We start from the raw sequence: 20,922 nt of genomic DNA, 5'->3' as shown, positions 1-20,922 counted from the left end.
ATTATGGCGAATAAAACAGATTTTGAATTATAATTAATATAACAACGTGTACAAAACAGTAACAAATGGCGGAAAAGCCGTTTATCTTGTCTCTGTCAGTCTGAAATGTCGTTGTCATAACGCGTTGCTATGGGTAGCGTGTGTTCTGCTCGACCCCAGCGCGTGGTGGGAGCGGCGGCACTGGTTGTAACTTGAAAAATAATGCTTTATGTATGGTTCTGTCGATGGATACACGTACACTACAACAGCGATAATAAAAGAAAACATGGGCAAAACGGTCTATATTTGTTAACTGTGTTCAATGCATGCGAGTGCTGCCGTATGACCAGTCATTTCTCCGTCATCACTCAGTATATTCGCCAGAAGACGCGAATGAGAACCCTCTGCAGTAAGAGAAGATCTGTCTCTTTGCGCAGCGCGCGCACGTCTCACAGCGCACAAATATTGAGTTCTTTCAAGTCTTGCGTTTGAACGGATAAACTCACACAAAAAGTATGTCAACATGTCGATCTTGATGAGTATCCATCAGACAGTCTATATCCCTTAAGAGAACTTTATACAGTTGAGAAAGACGATGCATATCTCTGTATTAGGTCTTAAAGGGGCAGTAGCCTTTACTGCTGTCTGTCAAACAAAAGATAAGGACTCACTCACTGCTCTTGATTGAATAGCTGGTTATAGCTACTTAATTAATTGAATTCATAAAAACAACTTTTTGCTTTTTAATATTCAAATGCACTAGTCTATATCACCAGATGCGTTGGTCTGGCAAGAAGTGCAAGCCACTTCAGAGACACAGATAGTTGCGTGTTCTGAGTTAACACAATCGAGCATAAAAATAAGAAACATATCACGGGAAAATACTAAAACGGGAAGACAGCGGGAAAAGAGCTAAAATACGTGAGAAACCCGGAAAAAAAGGGAGGGTTGACAGCTTTGAGTCAATGACAGCTAGCTGGTGGTTGGACCCTTTTCTTAAAGAATGCACCTGAAATTTATGCAATAAACATGTTTTTGACAAATATTTCAATTTGTTTGTTGTCTATATAGCCTGCAATTAGCCTACACGCCCGAAGGCACGGCTTGAAGACCCAGTCAGTGATGTCACGATATGCCAATTTGTTTAAATTCATACCTACGTAATCACCATCACCAAAAATGTACATTTTTTTTTGTATTAAAATTTGAAAAAAAAAAATATAGACCTACCTACCGACCCTTTTTTTAAAAATTTTTACTGTTACTGCAAACCAAAATATTTTTAAGGATGGCCTTATGCCCGAGCCCGATGGGAAACGACTTTTTTACGCCCCCTATAAGGCCGGGTTTCAGGCCAATTTTCACGTCATACCTAAACGTGGGCCGGGCTTCGGACCTTTTTTAGGCTTCTCCGTTTTATATTTATTTTATTAATTAAAATAAACATAAATATATGTTTATTAATAAATATAAATAAATGTGCTGTTCTGGTGGAAACAACATGAGACCATGATAGCTTGCGTGATTGTCAAGACATGACTCGCACACAGAGTCCGCAGCAGCAGCGCGCGTTTCTTCAGCAGCTGCTAGAGTTATGGCCTTTTTACAACTGGTTCCTTCATTCGTTTTCTCTGACCAGGTGTCTATCTTATTGCGAAATGAGGAGTAGGCCTAAATGCCTTCCGAGATTCTTTCGAGACGTATTTAATTCCGATTACTCAAACAAACCAGTTCAGAAGGTGGTCTGAAAGCATTTCAGACAAAACCGGAAAAGTGTAAATGTATCTGGTTGTTTAAACCACGTGTACATTTTACTCCTGGCAAATGGTTAAAAAATAAACGTGTGTGAGAGTGCGTTATGGGCTATATTTTGTAGTCAGATAGATATGAAGGTGCTACTGCAACATGCATCACCGCAAAATGAGTAAAGCAAATTGAGCAAATGGCTGTAAATGAAAATTAAAGTAAGTCTTAGATGCTCAAAAACTCAAGGATCTTCAAAAAAAATTAATAAATGATCTTACCAGAGCTTAGGTTGCTCTCTCTCATATTGCGGTCTTTGAATTTGGAATTAACTGCTGAATAAAATGCATCTTAAATCTTTTGCTTTCGTTGCTGTGAACTCTGTCAAATATAGGCTAAACCGCGGGAATTGAATTGAATTGATCTGATTTATAGGCTATTCATTTTGTAGAGGTGTACAGTAGAAAAGACAAACTGCATGTTCGTTTTGTATTATTTGTTTAGATTGTTTAGCCCGTTTCGTTTGCGAACAGCGTTGCGAGCTGTAGGCTATAAGCCTGCCTCAGCTCATCAAAAAGGCCTAGAGGCCCAAGGTATAGAATTTACTTCTATATCTATGGATTTTATTATAGGCAAGACAAGTCAAGAGTTGATTTGAGAGGCTAAATTGATTAAACATGCGGTTAACTCACTGTCAGCCGCTGGTAGCTTGGTCGTCACTTAAAATAGTTAAAAGTTTAATTTAACAAACAAAAAATTGCTCTAAACATTTTTCTAAATTAACTTAACAAATAAACAAAACGAAATATAACTACTTTGACATTAAAAACAAAATTGAACTATTTTAATGGCTGCAACAATGTAAGCCAATGTAAGCCAAAACATTTTTTTTAAATAAAATGCATGGATTCCAGTCGGACTCGCGCCAAGATTTTTTATAAGCTGTCGGACAAAACCACACTACGAAAAACATTAAGCAAGGCTTCAGATGTCACTGATGCCAGCCGGGAATACAGAGACGCCTCATGGCCAGCCTTGGGAAGCGACGTTCATTTGCTTTTCTCCAATCAGGAGCTTGTAGCCTACTAGTGCTGTATTGTAATACCGCGTAGCTTATTTTGCACGTAACTTCAGCACCCTCCGTCGAATGCTTCTTTCCCATTGCTTCATTTTGCGAAATATGTCTGTGTCGGCACATGTGGTATATTTAAATAAAAATAATAATAATTACTGTAGTGTTAATCAGTCAAAATTGGTTAACGATTAAACAGTCAATATGAGTATCCCTTATTGCAACATATTGTTAGAAGATATATTGTCCCCTCCCCCCATAACAATTCAAAGCAGTACAATACTGAACAATACTGTAAAAAAAGGACAATACTGAACTTAAATGACAAATCAGAAATTATTATAAATTACAATTTGAATTACTTTTAGATTTTATTTATATTATTCTTATATTTTTGATAGTACTATTTTAATGATTATATGAACAAAAATACAAATACACAACCATAATAACCAAATAAATAGTCTTTTTTATAGACCTTATTCACAAGTCTTTTGACTTTTGTTTTTCTCTTTAGGATTATGGGTAGTCATTCTTTACCTAAAATGTTTTTTAGAATAAATAAAATGTTGGCTTTTACAGAAGCATATCTCAACATTGAACAACCCTAAATTTAATTTCGCCTTAATTGGCTTTATTAAATGGAAAAAATCTTAACATTTCTCTATTGAGCCCTTTCAAAGGACTTAATATACAGCTCGGTTCTAGCAGCTTTAATGTATAGGCGCCATAGAGAAAATAGTTTTTCAGGATTGTAAATGGCTGATATTTTTCATATATTTTAATCCATTAGAATACAGAGGCTCAGATCAATACACATTTGTGCTTTCAATGCCTGTGGGTGATTCATGGTTAACATAAGGGCTGCAATTCCAAAGATTTACGATGGGCCAGCACCATAAAAAATACCAAAGAGAATCAAGACATGTTGAGGCAAGAAAGGCTATAATTACGCAACCGAGTGTGTCCTCCATGACGAGCAACACTTGAAATGAAACCATAATACAAGACTGTTGTACAAGAAGGCAAGTCCTCAAGGTAAAGAATAATTAATGATGATCCATTAAATTATTGAAAATTACCACATATACTGTGCATTAGGCTGTCTGTAGTGTTGGGCGGTAGCATCTCTACAAATAGCAAAGGCATTAGCTAGAAACTGCTTCAAAAATAGCAAAGTTACCTCACTTCTAAAAAATGTAAAACCATTTTTTTGCTTGACTAATGTCTTCTGGTTCTTCTTTGGTGGGCTGCAAGGCTCTTAATTTGGCATAGTGATGTAATGTGGTCAACAGCTGCCTGACTATAAAGTAATCAACACCTCAGAATGTCTGTTAGCCAACCAGAGTCAAGCATTCAACATCACTGTGGTGTAAGTTCTTAAACATGTCCTAAGATCCACGTCCCCCTTAATGGTTTGTCTTGGCAGTGACTATTTCCTGCAAATTTTCTTCAACAATGATTTACATTCAATGATGTCCACTTAGGGTTGATGGAGTCCAAATGAGATCCACAGTATTTGACCTCAACCTGACCCCTCCCCACAAGCTATAGCTGCAGATATGCGAGGAGAGAAAGCAACTTTAAACATTAGCTCATTTTTTGTGTACATCCATTATTACCAACCGAAGTTTACCATTTAAACATACACCCTGCTTTCTCGGTCAACTATAGACTCATAAGCTAACATATAAGCTAGGTTTTGCCTGACATTTTATTGCCAAAATCAAAAAGGCATCCATGCAATTTTGATAAATCCCTAGTTTCTATCTTGCTCTTAATCAGAGCAGCGAAGAAGGTGAAGTGGAGCTAGTTGATTAAACTTTTTATATATCCGGTCGCAAAAACATAAAATATATCCAAACATATCTTCCTTTTTTAAGAATGACTTCAGCACCATTCTTTGTTCTTTTCTCAAAGAAAAGCTTAACTCCAAGTCTTCCAGAGTTGCAGCCAAAGCCGATTCAAAAAGACCGCCGTTCGCCAGCTTCTTTGTTTACAAGCAGCACGCAGAACCGTAGCAACTCTGCCGTCACTATGTTAAGCCCGCCCACCGATTCTATACACGATGTGATTGACCAGAGTTTGTTTTTTCCAGGTTGCAAATCAATGGAAAGTTACTAGACGCCCTGGCTGCAAATTATATTTTCTGCCACTAGGGTGTGTCTAGATTCCAAGGCTATGCATTGTTGGCTATCGCCACAAATATACCCATGCGACTTATAACTCTTTTTTCACAAATATCATTGATTTTCCAAGATACATTTTTCCATCAGGAATGCACTGATCATAATTTTTCATGGCCGAATCCAATTGCCAATTTTTTTTTACAAGTAAATGGCCTTAAACTAAAAAAATATATTTTTCAAATATATAATTTCAAATTAGAGGCAACCACTGCATTTTAATCAATCTAAACAAAGATGCTACATACATGTAACACGAGCAGTTGTTTATGCAGAAAAACAGAATGGTCTGATTTAGCTTTGTGAAATAGTGCTACATAAAACACTGGCACAACACAAAAGCAGATGGACTTAATGAAAATGCAAATTCACTCTCTGACAGTAGGTGGCGCTTATGGCACAGCAGCAATAGAGGGAATGTCAAGTCATCGATGTCATTTTCCCGCCGTAACACGCCCCCTCAGCCGGGGCTGAGCGGCAGAAGAGCTGCTGCGTGACTGGAGTTAATGGAGGAAAACACGAGTAGAGCAAACGATCCTTACAACTTACCAAAGATTCAGTGATCCATGGATAATGATATGCAGCCAGGAATCGTGTTTTCATGACATTTTTTGGAGCCTCATTTCGACAAGAATGTTTATAACTGTCATTCATTACATTTTTCAAGTGAATCCCGCAGGTATATGTGGATGGGTCAGTGTTTTGAAGCGTGTATTGGTGGTAATATACTTTATATTCACTAAAAGCTGTCACTCACTCAATAAACGCAATCTCATAAAGTTCCGCAGTGACGTTGGTATCCAATGAATCTCTTATTTTCACAATATCTGCACTTACAGAGGATTGCTGCGTGTGTTTAACTGAACTCAGCACCTGGACAAACGCTCGAGCGGTGAGTGATTCCAAATTCAACACCTGTGATTGGCCAATTCCATTGTAGAAGTCTACAAACATGTCTGTGATTGGCTACATTACTCACCGAGGCAAAAAAACCCTGCAAATGTAATCATTTGACGAGTGCAAATACAGATACACACTGGATCTTTTGCTAGCTCCTTTTTGCTGATAATATGCAATTATTACGAATTATTACAGAGGATTACATATCCTAGACAAGCAGTTATGTGCAGCGTTTCCCTCTTAAAGCAGAAGCTGCAGCAGTTGGCAGTGGTTTGAGTGAGAAAATTACACGCTATCAAGTTCGTCTCAAGCTCAGAACAGCGATGACTATGCGGTCCGAGGACAAGCCTCCCCCTACCCCCCTTCTCGCGCTGGGCCTGGTTTTGTGTGTTTTCGCTGCATTCGTGCTGTAAGCCAATGCAGCCTCTGAGCCTTTCTGCCACTCAGCGGGTCGAAACGACAGTCACTCCAGCTGACGATGACGTCACGTGCATTCCCTCTATAGTGTTTCCTTGGTAACTTATGTACACAAAGGTATTATATGGAGGTAAGGGGGGTGTCCTCAAAGTTTCCGTCAGAGATACATTTATATAAACCCCCACCCCCAATTGAATATGTATATGTTCTTCCAATATTTTGTACATCTTCAACAACGAGCTAGGTGTGCCTGGTACAGTATTTTCTCTGCTGTCCTCTTTGCGTCCCTCTTCAGTGTGTCTCGTCTCTGGCTTGTGTTAACATCCTGTTTACAGACTTCATAATATTTCCACACAAATTACATTTTGGGAAATAGTCGATGCAGTTTAGTCGAAAGTCCGGAACAAAAGCAGCAGCCCCCCCCCCAAAAAAAAACGATTCTGATTGAAGGCCGGTTGACCGGTGCATCTCTAATTGCCATTTATAGCTCTTTCTCAGCCCTCATCTTAATGTTCTGCTTTTACCAAGCACTCCGGTTCCTTGTGGTGTTCTCAACTTCTTAAAAACATTAAAGTTTTGCATTCATCAAATTATATCCTAAGAGCTGAGGTATTCATAACAAACAAATGCTTTTCAATTATCGCAATTATTTTCAGTCAATATGAAGACCCAGAACAATGTCTTTCTCACAGCTGAGCAACTGACACATCCATTCCATACAATGGACAATATGACTTGTATTACTTTCCTATTCAGCCAATATGCTGGTCAAAACATTAGCTTGATGAAGGGTAGAGGGGTAAAAATCTCTCGTAAAAAATTCTTCAGTACCATTTACACCACAGTATATTTGTGGCACATTTTATGAAACCTAACCACTAACATGTGTGCACACAAAAAAATATTTTCTGACTGACACATACCCGAAACTGACGTATTGTCAGAGGATTTGTTTTAATAAAATCCACCGCCTCTCAAAGCAATCTGAATTTCTAGTTCTCTACTCTTTTGTGGTGTATTGTGCTTGAACACTTGTATCAAAATGTACATCTTGGCAAGTATTCACACTTAAAGGGTTAATTCACCCAAATATTAAAATTATGCTATTAATTACTCATGGTATTCCAAACCTGTAAGACCTTCATTCATCTTCAGAACAGAAATGAAGATATTTGTGATGAAAAAGATCTTGCTTTGATGAACGAGCTCTTTCTGACCTCCAGAGACCATAGCTGTCAACATTAAACATTGAAAATGAGGGAGATTTCCCGGAATCCATCCCCAAAATAAGGGTTTTTTTTGTTTGTTTTGTCTTTACATGATTCTTACCCACAAACAAATAAAAAACACTAATCATAACAGTCTAAAGAGTTTATAACTACACAATATATATTATAGAATGACAGACCAATGCATATGTTTAAAGTTCGTTATGAACAAAGTAAACATTACTTTTGGGGCTGTGCAATATATCGAAATTAGGGCTCTGCGATATTGAAGAAAAATGCAATATGCATTATCTTGTAAAAAATAATGCAATATTCGATATGCGATACGATATTGCAATTAGTGTATTTAAAATTAAAAAAATTATATATTCAATTAATTTAAATGACATAAAAAATTAAAAAAAAAAAAAACTGAGAATGAAACCATTTGTGTTTCACATTCTTTCTGGGAAAAGAAAGCAGCGCTACAACTTCTGAAAGTGACCAGCTGTGTTTTAGCAAACATTTATCCTTATGTCACAAATCGTTCACGTTTCTGTCTGTTTGTGTGTGTGTGTGTGTGTGTGTACATCTTAAAGGGGGGGTGAAACACTCAGTTTCAGTCAATCTCATGTCAATCTTGAGTACCTATAGAGTAGCATTGCATCCTGCATATCTCCGAAAAGTCTTTATTTTTTTTATAATTATATAAGAAAGATGCGCTGTTCCGAGTCTTTCCGAAAAAAGCAGAGCGGGTGGGGGCGTATTGTGTGAGCGGAGCTAAATAATGACGTGTGCGCGCCGCTGTTATTGTGTTGAAAGCGTCGTAAAGCTGTGTCATCCCTAACAGCAGGAAAAAAACTTTATTCAAAATAAAAATATGGCTTTTAATCAGATACAGCCATACATCTATGATCCGGAATCAGACCCAGAGGCTGCAGTTGAACAGGAGCAGCAGCAAAAACGACTAGAGCAGGACGTCTCCATGTGGTACAAGTTATACACTAACTATATAATATGCTTAGCGGCTTGTGTTATTTACATATTTATACTTGAATTATATCGTCGTATTTTTGTCTTTGAAGGTGTACATGTGGGAAGTGCAGTTGTGCACGTGTGTGTGTGTGTGTGTGTGTGTGTGTGTGTGTTTACGCGTGGTTTGTGTAGACAATTGTAACGTTAGTAAGCGGACTGGTTTTGCACGGCAGGCTAAGTTAGTGTTTACATTGAAAGACACGGAATAGTAGCGCATTTGAATGAAGAAGCGCGCTTATTTAGTTCAACATATTTCCCCACTCTTTGTGTATTGTTGTTTGGAGTGCTTTTACAATACACAAACATAAAGTTACACATATAGTGGCCAGCTAAACAAATGTACACGCACTACACATCGCATGCTCCATTGATCAATTAACTATACGTGATCATGTTTGGGCTACTTGATGAGCATAGGCAAAAACACAGACATTTGAAGCAGTCTCACTCACCGCCTGCGGTTCTAACGTTGGGACCTTTATCATTGGGACTGCTCCATCCTTCAGCATTAGGCGATTGGAAAAGCCGGCGTCGAGCTGGGCCTTGTTTATGAAACAGTCGGCACCGAAATGCAGTGAACAGACATAAACCTTTGCGCAACTCAGTTGCTGATCCGGAAAAGCAAATTACATCCACTGTTGCCTTAACGCGGGGTTTTTTGGCAATCTGTACAGGACTGTCGGTCTGGCAACCAAAAACGCACTTTTTTGGTGACATTGTTAATTTCTTGAAGTCATATCACCTGTGCAGCGCAACCTACGAGCCAGCGCTTTGATGGGCGTAGCCTGTTGCTTTCGCTCTCTCCCTCTCTCTCTCTCTCTCTCACGCTCTTCCGGTAGAATTGTCCGTAAGGCCCATACAAGGAAATTCCGACCTTTTAACGTCAAGTGGACCCATGATCGCAAAAAACTTGCCGAAACTTATGACTAACCGGAAGTAGTATTTTTGACAAAGAAATACTCCCATCAAACGTCCACCTTAACTTTTGAAACTTTGTCTATGTGTAGTATGGGATTCCAAGTCTTTAACAGTGTAAAAAGATCAGTATGCATGAAACAGCATTTCACCCCCCCTTAAGACACATCTTTTCTAATTGCACCTGACCAATAAAGAATAGCACTTAACTATCCCTTAAATTTTGTTTGTTTGTCAAAAACAAAAAAACAAAAAAAAATTGTTTGTGTACTGTGCTTAATTAACTGAGACTTCTTACAGCTCTTACAGGTTGTTGGCCTTGTTTGTTTCGTTGCTTCTATTGCTCTCCCCTTTTTTGTAAGTCGCTTTGGATAAAAGCGTCTGCTAAATGATTAAATGTAAATGTAAATGTGTGTCAGACAGCGCAAGACAGCAAGTTATTGTTTTCATGGGTTTCATGTCCCCAGTCTATTCTCTGTTATTAAAACGGACACTTTTCACAATGTTGAAGTAGCTTATTAAAATCATTCAGATATTGCGTGCCGTTGCAATATGCATATTGCGATATGTACATTTGCGATATTTCGATAATTCCGATATATTGCACAGGCCTAATCGAAATTATCGAAATAACGCAAATGTACATATCGCAATCAATATCTGAATGATTTTAAGAGGCTACTTCGATATATAGCAGAGAATTGACTGGGCACACGACTTATGGGACTACTTATGGGACTGGTTTGATGTTAAAAATAGTTATTAAACGCAATAATCTGTGAAAAACAATAACTTGCATTCTCGCGTTGTCTGACACACACACACACACTGAAACGTGAACGATTTTGTGACATACATTTTTGCTAAAACATTGCTGATCATTTTTAGAAGTTGCAGCGCTGCTTTCTTTTCCCATGAAGAATGTGAAACACAAATGGTTTCATTCTCAGTTTTAAATATTTTTTTAAATATAGTTTAAAAAGATTTTACACACTAATTGCATTATCGTATCGCATATCGAATATCCCATTATTTAACAAGATATTGCATATGGCATTTTTCTCAATATCGCATAGCCCTAATTACTTTTGTAAACCGTTCACATTTTAATCGGTAACGGTACCCAACGGTCCTATTTTTTGGTACTTAAGAGCTACATGAATAACTGTAAAGAAACTGTAAGTAATTTATAGAATTATTATTGAAATTAGGCAAGAGCTGCCTTGGTCTGCCATTGTCTGTGATGTTTATTTACTGTAATATTTACCAGTAAAGAATAGGTTATAGCTACCTAATTAATTGAAATTAATAAAAACAACCATATTATTATTTTTTCTTTTTAATTCAATTTCTATTCAAATATTTCCCAATTCTGTGTTGTGTATTTTCTGGTAATCGAATGACACAATATTAATTTATACTTAATTAAACTTTTGAAAACTTTTTTGTAGGGCCGAAATCATTGACTAAAAAAGTGATGTTTAATTAAAGGTGTTCAATATTTCATTTATCATATTTTAACTGTTCTATGTTTACATCCATGCTCTATTTTTCAAAGAAATCAGCCGTTAAAAATATTTGAGTTGTCCCCTTTTTTCTCCTATCACATTTTAATATCTAACGGTCTGTAATCACCCAGCATTATAAGAAATTAAATACGGGCAACAGAAGGACCACACTGCAGCATCTGGCATGGGGCGCAAAGCCACCAGTGCCACCCTAAAGCCCTTTAGCCTGGAGAAGCACTAGAGTGGAAGCCATTTAGATAAAGACATGCTGGGCGAGTCCCTCACAGTCATCAGTCTGATAACAGCAGTGAATCACAGCCCTGCCATTAATCAGACATGCACTTCCAGGATGACAGGCTGTGTCTCAGTGACAGAAATACACACAGGAACAAACTGGACTGATTACACAGCAAGTGTCGAAAGCCAGCTGCGGACCACCTGTGCATTTGTGTTTTCACTTAAAGTTGAAGGGTGCCATTTCAGCTCCACTAGTGGCAACAATCAGAAAAAATAATGTTTTCAATTTCAAAAATGTGTGTCATTGCTTAGACAAAACAGACTTGCGCCATAACAACTACACGCCATAACAACCACACTACTTCCTTTTACACTCCTTAACACGTTTTTTCTCATCTTGACTTATTTGGGTGTCTTCGTCTTCTATATATTTTCACAGTCTGCACCACTGATAGTCACGCAAATATATCAACTGTGGTTTAAATGGTGAAGCAATCAGTCCAATAATAAAATTGTAATTTACTGTATAAGACAGAATTTAATTATGTCCCAGTCACACACAAGTTTAAATATTCTAGCAGAAGCTATGTCCACAATATCTGTGGTTTCGTTTTATCACGGCCAAACATCGCCCATATTGGCAATTTCCCACTGGGTTTCAGAAAAGATCTACATCCTGTCACATGACTATTCACACACACTGGGCATGCGCGGGCATGCCGATTGCTCTAATAATAGCTTCCCTCTTGTGCATGTAGGCAGCTCCTGTATTATACAATTCAGAGTTAAACTGCACAATGGCTGCTAAAAATTACAACAAAGTCAGCAAAGCTCCGTTATTGTTTACACCGTCCTCGAGGCTGGTCTGTTATTGCCATCTTCCGGTAAGGTAATGGTCATATGATAGGAGCTTGAGTTGATGAATCAGGGAAGGATATGTAGTGATCCAGGGAGCAAACTAAACTTCAACTTTCAAACTAAAACTGGATCTGCAGCATTTCTAGTGTAAACTGTCTCTGAACTAGTGTGTAATAGCCTAAGCCCCCTGGGGGGTATTCCAGAAAGCAGGTTATGTGACATACCCGGGTATGTTTAAGAGTAAGTTAGCAGATAACCTCAACTTTCGATTCCAAAAATGGAGGTAACTTTCAGGGTATGCAAGTAGCCATAGCAGCATAGGGTGACCAGACATCCCGAAAAATTCGGGACAGTACCGAAATCTACACTGTTGTCCCAAATCCTGAATCTGGCCCTAATTGTCCCAAAAATTATGCTAAAGCAAAATCTTCACTACACTGTAAAAAATTATTTAGAAAAAAAGTTACCTGGTTGCCTTAAAATATTGAGTTCATTGAAATTAAAATTTTTATTTAAAATAATGAATTTTTTTTGAGATTCGACAACCTTTATTAAAATATTATTAAAATATTTTGTAAGCATATTGGGTTATTGTGTGCGTTTTATTTCTGATGACGCAGTGAAACATGCCAAACGTGCTATTTTCATGATTCATCAAATTTGTTATGTGGTTCAGATACATCACAGGAATGTTTCAAAAGACATTATATAAACCATCAACAAAAGTAAGCTTAATATAGTGTTACCAAGTTTACTTTATCATCAGCATACACCGTTTATAATAACAACCATAACACGTTGTTCATTATAGACGTGGGATTATGTATTATATTGAGAACGTCATACATAGAAAGCATGCCATAATTTAACTTACCCTGTAAACTTTAGCTGCATTCATCGTGAAGCTAAAATAACAAAAACTACGACTTTATTCAGCATTGTCTTCTCTTCCGTATTTGTTTTCAATCCTCAAACAAAGATTCAAACGGCTATGAATAAGCATAACAATTCATTACTCGGATCGCATGTTAAACTGCTAAAATCGATATGCTGCTTCATAACCGTTTTTAATCTTTGTGTCCAGATTGAAAACAAACGCGGAAGAGAAGACAAGCTAAATAAAGTTGTTGTTTTGTAGACCAAAATGTATTTTTGATGCTTCAAGAGATTCTAATTAACCCACTGATGTCACGTATGGACTACTTTGATGATGTTTTTATTACCTTTCTGGACATGGACAGTAAAGTGTGTATACACTTTCATTGAACGAACAGAAAAGCTCTCGGACTAAATATAAATATCTTAAACTTTGTTCGGAGGTCTTACGGGTGTGGAACGACATTAGGGTGAGTCATTAATGACAGAATTTTTATTTTTGGATGAACTAACCCTTTAACTTCCGGTAGACATCTACAAAGATTCAACAACAACAGAGGTTGTGTTATCTTTCTAATGCGTCAGCATTTAAGATTTTATTTGTGCTACATTATCTTCATTTATATGTTTTTATTGTTTTGGCATGTTAATTATAAATAATAGAGATACTCAAATGATACTCGAAGTTTACTCAAAGATGCCCTATTAATTTCAATACATTCTATAATCTATAGCCAAGATGTATATGTCCTGGGAAAACAGGACATATGGTCACCCTAATAAAATGGATTTCATAGGGCCAGTAAATCTTAAGCAACTCAAAACCTTTTGGAGCCTGATCTGAGCCACTGGTAAATGACATACTTCACCTTTATAAAGGCTACGTTCAGACTGCAGGCAAATGTGGCACAAATACAACGCGTGATGTGAGTCAGATCTATTTCAACATATCCTAGCTTTTTACAGAAAATATTCAGATGTAACCCACTTTGTAATCATTAACATTTTCATAAGTAACTAATTTAGTTACACATTTTTCTCAGAACTGTTTAAAGTTAGATTTAGGCCACGTGTTCACCATAGCGTTTTTTTCATGCGGCTGACTGGGGTAGCCTATTGTTTTCAATGGGAACGCTGTGTTTTTAAAACGCCATGAGCGCAACGAGGCGCTGAGCGAGTATTTCACGCTCAAGCGCTGAGCGTTCAGCGTGTTTAACTGGTCGCCAAGAGTTGAAGAATGTTCAACTCTGAGCAAAACTCACGCTGTCACTTTTCACCCAGCCGACCAATCACAGAGGAGGAGGCGTGGGACAAATACGACACCTACCAACCTCCACATTCTGCTTGGACAATGTCAACAACAGATGAAAACAAGCTGCATAATAACGGAACTAATTTAAAACAAGAGCCAGAGCAAAAACGTAACATTGCATCTGTATTTTCATACAGAATCAATATAGAAACAAACTATCTGTGAAATTAGATACTAGTAACACATTTCCGCGGATATTCCGTATCATAACAAGCGAAGAGCATCAACTGGAAAAAAACGCTGCGCTGACAAAACCGTACTGTCAAGCGTCCACAGCGAGGCGTTTTTCAGCAGAGCGGCTAACATTTTCAGCTGGCCATGATCTGTTCACACTGGAATCTGATAATGGCCACATTTGAAACAACAATGTGAACAGCTAAATCAGATCTGAGCAATAAATCAGAATTGAGCGCTAAGGCTTGCAGTGCAAACGTAGCCAAAAAAAGAGAACCATGTATAGTGTTTGAATAACCCTGGAACTTTGATTGTTCTTTGTAATCTTAACCCACGGACTGCATGTTAGTGACTTAGCCAGGGTTCCCATGAATTCAATACTGGGCTTCCCAAATAACAAGGTCAGTTTGAGTAACCATTGTTACTCTGGGTGGCCTGACAAAATTCAAAACGAGGCGCTAACCGCTCCAATGCATTCTGGTGTTGACGTTCCACGACATGACAGGACAATAAACTTGTAAATGTGACAACATTCCATTCATCACCTATTATGCAAGCAGACCCGACACAGTAAACTCATGGTTGTGCGCGTGGTCGGCACCTTTTGCTTGGACCCAGCAGCACTCCCTGAGCCAAGTTTCCTGTGTGTCACAATGGCAACATGACATTAACTCATATTGCCCGATAGTATCGCTGAACTGAAATTTGCATAGAAATGCATGGTTGAGGGTCTTAGAGCATATGGTTATTTATTTTTATTTTAGTTGCGAGAAAGATTTAATAGTGACATTTACAAAAACCTGTCGGGCAGGTTGCTGTTGTTGTTTACATAGCAAAACGAGTGTTTTACATTCTCAAGATGTTGGAAGAACATGTCGGTGCTGGCACTTCCCTATTTTAAACAAAAGTGGATGGTTGCACAACACTGCAGTAGGAAGTGTCTATCCACTTTCTAAAATCTGGAAAAGCTAAAAAAAAAAAGCTAAAAAAAATTACATAAATTGTTTTAAGGTTTTGAAACTATATATGAAAAAAGTGTTTTTCATTGTTGTAATATAATCAAAATTGTGACATTATGTATAGACCACTGACTCCTTTGTACAGATGATCAGATTTCCTTACATCCAATTAAGCATGTGAAAATGTGTAGTATTTTTATTTACTTTTTATCTGAAAAATATGTAGTATTTTACATAATAATGTAGTATAAGTTGTTTCGCTTCAAGGGATAGTTCACACAAAAATGAAAATTACCCCATTATTTACTCACCCTCAAGCCATCCTAGATGTATATGACATTCTTCTTTCAGACGAATACAGTATGAGTTATATTAAAAATGTCACGGCTCCTCCAAGCATCATTATGGCAGTGAATGGCAGACAAAAATTTGAAGACCAAAAAAAGTGCATCCATCCATTATAAAAGTAATCCACACGGCCACGGGGTTAAAAGGCCTTCTGAAGCAAAGTGATGGGTTTTTATAAGAAAAATATCCATATTTAACACATGTTATAATGTTTCAAATTTAAAATGCAATTTACATATGTAGATTTCAATCACAATACATTTAAAGGCTGTTTTCTCAAAATTAAATCTCTACTTCAGAAACTTAACAGTTTTATTCATATACATATTCTGAAGGTTTTTACAGAGAGGTTTATTCATATTTAATTTGCCTGACTTTATAAGTTTTATTCCTATAAAAAATGACAAAAAATGTGTTGTTTTTTGGCTTTTTTAATGGTTTTCTTGCCTTAAAGGTACAATATGTAATTTCTGCCACTAGAGGCTGCATATTCAAAAAAAAAAGGCATAGCCTGATTTTGTGGAAATGGGAGTTGTTGTCTTCACCTCTGCAGCCATTGGAAAAGAATCCGACGGGACTCGGGCAGAAATCATATTCATGGATGAGCTAATGTATTAAAGATTTATTAGCGTTACTGTAGTATGAAGCAGGGTGGGGCTAAAAGCTGTCGGAGCGGAATGAGGCAACTAGAGCGATTGCTAATGGCAGACAAGCACGACACACGGCTCGAGAGAAGTGGGGCTTTTATTTAAGCTTTTTATTTAAATCGCAGACAACAGTGTCTACTTCTTTCGCTCATGCGTATGTGGGGTAAAGCAGCGCTGTTTTATTATATTGGATACATTTAAGGGTGTTGAAAGATACGAATGCTACTCTGTGCGTTCGCTCGGCAGCAAGGCCATCCTTAAAAATATTCTTGTTTGCCGTAACCCGACCGACCCTGTCAATTTAGGGCCGACTCAATTTTTTATTTTTTTTCCCTTTTAGTCCGACCGACTTGCCGGTTGTAAATTGGCTTTAAGACCGACCAATTTCTTTTTTTACTTTTCAAACAACTAATACAACAGTAATAAAATAATATGAATTATATTTTAGTAAGTATTATAAATGTATAAATTGCCTGGGCCATACAAACGAAGGCTACGTTCTTTCGTTTATAGAAAAACCCGTGACGTCATCTATGTTTACACTATGGTTAACGGATGTCTATGGCCTGCACGTGCGTTCGTTTCGGCTCGGCTCATACTCTCATTCACTGTAACGTTAAGACTTTTAAAGCCCTGTCGGAGATTTCGCCGCATTGTGTGACAGGAGTCAGGAGGACCATGGACACGTTACACACACCAGGCAAGTGCACTGCAGAGGGGAGGGCTTTAAACCCCTGTCCTTTTTGAAAATGAATCAAAAGTGCCCCTCTTAACATTTATCATTACTATATTGTGGCGAATAAAACATATTTTGAATTATAATTAATATAACAACGTGTACAAAACAGTAACAAATGGTGGAAAAGCCGTTTATCTTGTCTCTGTCAGTCTGAAATGTCGTTGTCATAACACGATGCTATGGGTAGCGTGTGTTTTGCTCAACCCCAGCGCGTGGTGGGAGCGGCGGCACTGGTTGTAACTTGAAAAATAATGCTTTATGTATGGTTCTGTCGATGGATACACGTGCACTACAACAGCGATAATAAAAGAAAAAGTGGGCAAAACGGTCTATCTTGGTAAACTGTGTTCAATGCATGCGAGTGCTGCCGTATGACCAGTCATTTTCGCCATCATCACTCAGTATATTCGCCAGAAGACGCGAATGAGAACCCTCTGCAGTAAGAGAAGATCTGTCTCTTTGCGCAGCGCGCGCACGTCTCACAGCGCGCAAATATTGAGTTATTTCAAGTCTTGCGTTTGAACGGATAAACTCACACAAAAAGTATGTCAACATGTCGATCTTGATGAGTATCCATCAGACAGTCTGTATATGCCTTAAGAGAACTGTATACAGTTGAGAAAGACGATGCAAATCTCTGTATTACGTCTTAAAGGGGCAGTAGCCTTTACTGCTCTCTGTCAAACAAAAGATAAGGACTCACTCACTGCTCTTGATTGAATAGCTGGTTATAGCTACTTAATTAATTGAATTCATAAAAACAACTTTTTGCTTTTTAATATTCAAATGCACTAGTCTATATCACCAGATGCGTTGGTCTGGCAAGAAGTGCAAGCCACTTCAGAGACAGACACAGATAGTTGCGTGTTCACAATCGAGCGTAAAACGACCCCTTTTTACACAATCGAGCGTAAAAATAAGAAACATATCACGGGAAAATACTAAAACGGGAAGACAGCGGGAAAAGAGCTAAAATACGTGAGAAACCCGGAAAAAAAGGGAGGGTTGACAGCTTTGAGTCAATGACAGCTAGCTGGTGGTTGGACACTTTTCTTAAAGAATGCACCTGAAATTTATGCAATAAACATGTTTTTGACAAATATTTGTTTGTGGTCTATATAGCCTGCAATAAGCTTACATGCCCGAAGGCACGGCTTGAAGACCCAGTCAGTGATGTCACATATGCTAATTTGTTTAAATTCATACCTACGTAATCACCATCACCAAAAATGTACTTTTTTTTTTGTATTAAAATTTGAAAAAAAAAAATATAGACCTACCTACCGACCCTTTTTTAAATTTTTTTTACTGTTACTGCAAACCAAAATATTTTTAAGGATGGCCCAACTATGAGGCACAGCAGTAAACTAGATCATATAGGCATGGTAAAACATGGTAGGCCTACTCACGGTAAATCAAGAAAAGACTAACTGTGTTGAGCTATATAACAATTATATTTCTGTTGATGAATGCATCTAAACAGTTGCTCACCTGTCTAATAAAACACATAATATATGAAAACGTCTTTGTTTGTTTACATGGTTTGTACAAAATAAAACTGGAATTTGAGGGTAATGGAAATATGATGTCATTGATAGGCGACGCATGGGTACAGTCTGTCCTGGTTAAAATTGCTTATTTATCTGGATTTAAACATTTTTGGAAACATTTGGGTACAAATACAAAAGTACAAAAGTAAACAAAATATATAGCATTGTTCAACTGGTTTTTATTCCTAAAATCTTGCATATTGTGCCTTTAAACTAAACAAAAAAAGTGCCCCTGAACTCTATAACTGTAAAACTGCTCAGGCCGCAGCAGGATGTGGAATTATCAGGCTTCGGTGCCCTATACATGGCGCAAATGTAGGTTAGTTCCGGGTACTGCCCTGACAGTCAAATTACAGATCCTACTATTGCACAGGATTTAGTCTTGAATATTAATTATAATATCTGACGTTCACCACTGGGTAAACGTCCCGTGACCTAATTAATATTCATGAGCTAAACCTTCTCCCCAGTAGGTTTTTTGAATTCGCGCCGCGGCCAACTCCCAGAGAACAGTAGGAACAGGGAGGGCTCACAAAAGAGGACTGGCTACGTGTTACAAAGGGCCAATTTACCGGTTGACAGCTGCATTTTCAACATGCACAGTAAACAATTTCGTGCACACCGCCTGGGGATACAGTTATCGGTACTCGCTTTATGTGTTTGGTAAAACAAAGTTATACAAAAGGTCACATCTAGCTCACAATGCAGGTGCACCTTATTTTAAAAACTAATTTCTTTTTTTTGGAAATCATATACAAATATTTTCATTAAAAACGTATTTTCATATACCACCTTAATTGTTGCCTTTTTTAATCTGCCCACGGAAATGTTTTCATTGCTGTATCAGAACATTTTAATTTTAAAAAAGTGCTAAATGTGTAAATAAAATAGCATAGTATTGTTAATTAAACCTTGCACTAAGAGCTTGTACAGTAAACTAGGCTAATTGTTAAAAATATAGGCATATATATCTGTAAAAAAATGTCAGTGTTAAATTATTTCTAAAAAAAACACATTGTACATAGGCTAGTACAAGACTAGTATGGCAACAACAACAAAATGAACAGAAAGGCGGCCAACCCTGTTCTAAAGGGGTATAGCTCGATCCACCCCACATATTTAGGCTATTTAAAAAAAGCTTTAGATGCCAAAATGCTATGTATTAACAAAAATGGCATTATTCGTCTGACAATGTTAACCTTCTCAAAACGGAAAATAACCCCATTTGATTGCATGGCCCGTTCAATACAAACTCATTCAAACTCAAAGTATCTCTTGAGAAATCAGTGCAAAACACGTTAAGAAGAACTCTTCGGCTGTCAAAGCAACACCAAACGGACGAGCTCGAGTGTGTAAACGCTCAGAAAGGACACACTTGCTCCTGTGATGGTCCCCCACCTCCAGTAGGTGCGAGTAACAGGACAGAAAGTGAGTAACAGACCGAACTCTCTCACACACATGCGGCCTCGGTCATTATCCATACTATGCGTTACATTGTAGCGCGCAAAACAAAGTACACACAAAAGCGAGGGCAAACAAAATGTGCTTTGACGTGCTTTACCTCATTGTTCGACGACAGTGCGGATCCCTTTCAGATGTATAGCCGAACTTCCACAGGCGAAATCGACGAGATCCTCATGGATAAACCCACTGAGGGGTTTGATGTTTTTGTTTAATCTGTGGGAAGAAGGATAAGCAGCACAGCGCGATGATTTCCTGGTTGAGGAGTGAAGGAGGGGGTTGGAGGTGAAGTGTGGATAGAGTTGCTACTGGAGCTGGGCTGGTGTCAACTCTAATCAGTATCCTGGACTCATGTCTCGCTCCGAGCAAAGTCTACACATATTCCGCCTCATGTCCTCGTCTCCATTCGTGCGGCTGTTTGTAAAATGTGGAAGCGGTTTTCGTCAAACTCCTCTTGTTCGCCGGTCGGTCTGTTAACGTTCATTCGCGACCGAAGCCCAACCTGCTCCTCGACTCTGAGGAAAAGCTTTCATTCCTGTCTGTCTCCCCCTCCCGAGCTGAAAAACAGGCACAGAAATGTACTCATCCACTCCCTAGCGGCCGAGCTCCATTACTCCAGCCCTGCGTTACAAAGCAAGCTCTGCTGATGGGAATGATACGATGAACGTATACTCTTACTGGAGATTTGAAATGTAATCTTCCATCTTTAAGTGTCTGGGGGTGTACGTCACGTTTCTGTTCATGTATGCATTTACTTGCAATACCCACGTTCTGTAATGCACTCAAATGTGTAGCCTA

General features: G+C 38.1%; 1 protein-coding gene across 3 annotated transcripts in view; it reads right to left on the bottom strand.

Moving 5' to 3' along the window:
• vaspb (vasodilator stimulated phosphoprotein b) overlaps positions 1–20,689 on the bottom strand; it is a 74,884-nt gene extending 54,195 nt beyond the window's left edge. The window contains exon 1 of one of the 3 annotated variants that reach the window (XM_067419484.1): positions 20,225–20,689. In XM_067419484.1, coding sequence (XP_067275585.1) covers positions 20,225–20,229 — 5 coding nt within the window. In that variant the 5' untranslated portion in view covers positions 20,230–20,689. The remainder of the gene's footprint in view (positions 1–20,224) is intronic. The other 2 variants (XM_067419483.1, XM_067419485.1) reach the window with 2 other exon arrangements.
• Between the last annotated feature and the right edge of the window lie 233 nt (positions 20,690–20,922).

The sequence above is a fragment of the Pseudorasbora parva genome, chromosome 16, assembly GCF_024679245.1.
Source record: "Pseudorasbora parva isolate DD20220531a chromosome 16, ASM2467924v1, whole genome shotgun sequence".
NCBI classification, from domain to species: domain Eukaryota; kingdom Metazoa; phylum Chordata; class Actinopteri; order Cypriniformes; family Gobionidae; genus Pseudorasbora; species Pseudorasbora parva.
Note: the sequence above shows the minus strand (reverse complement) of the source record. Positions and strands in the feature narration are given on the sequence as shown.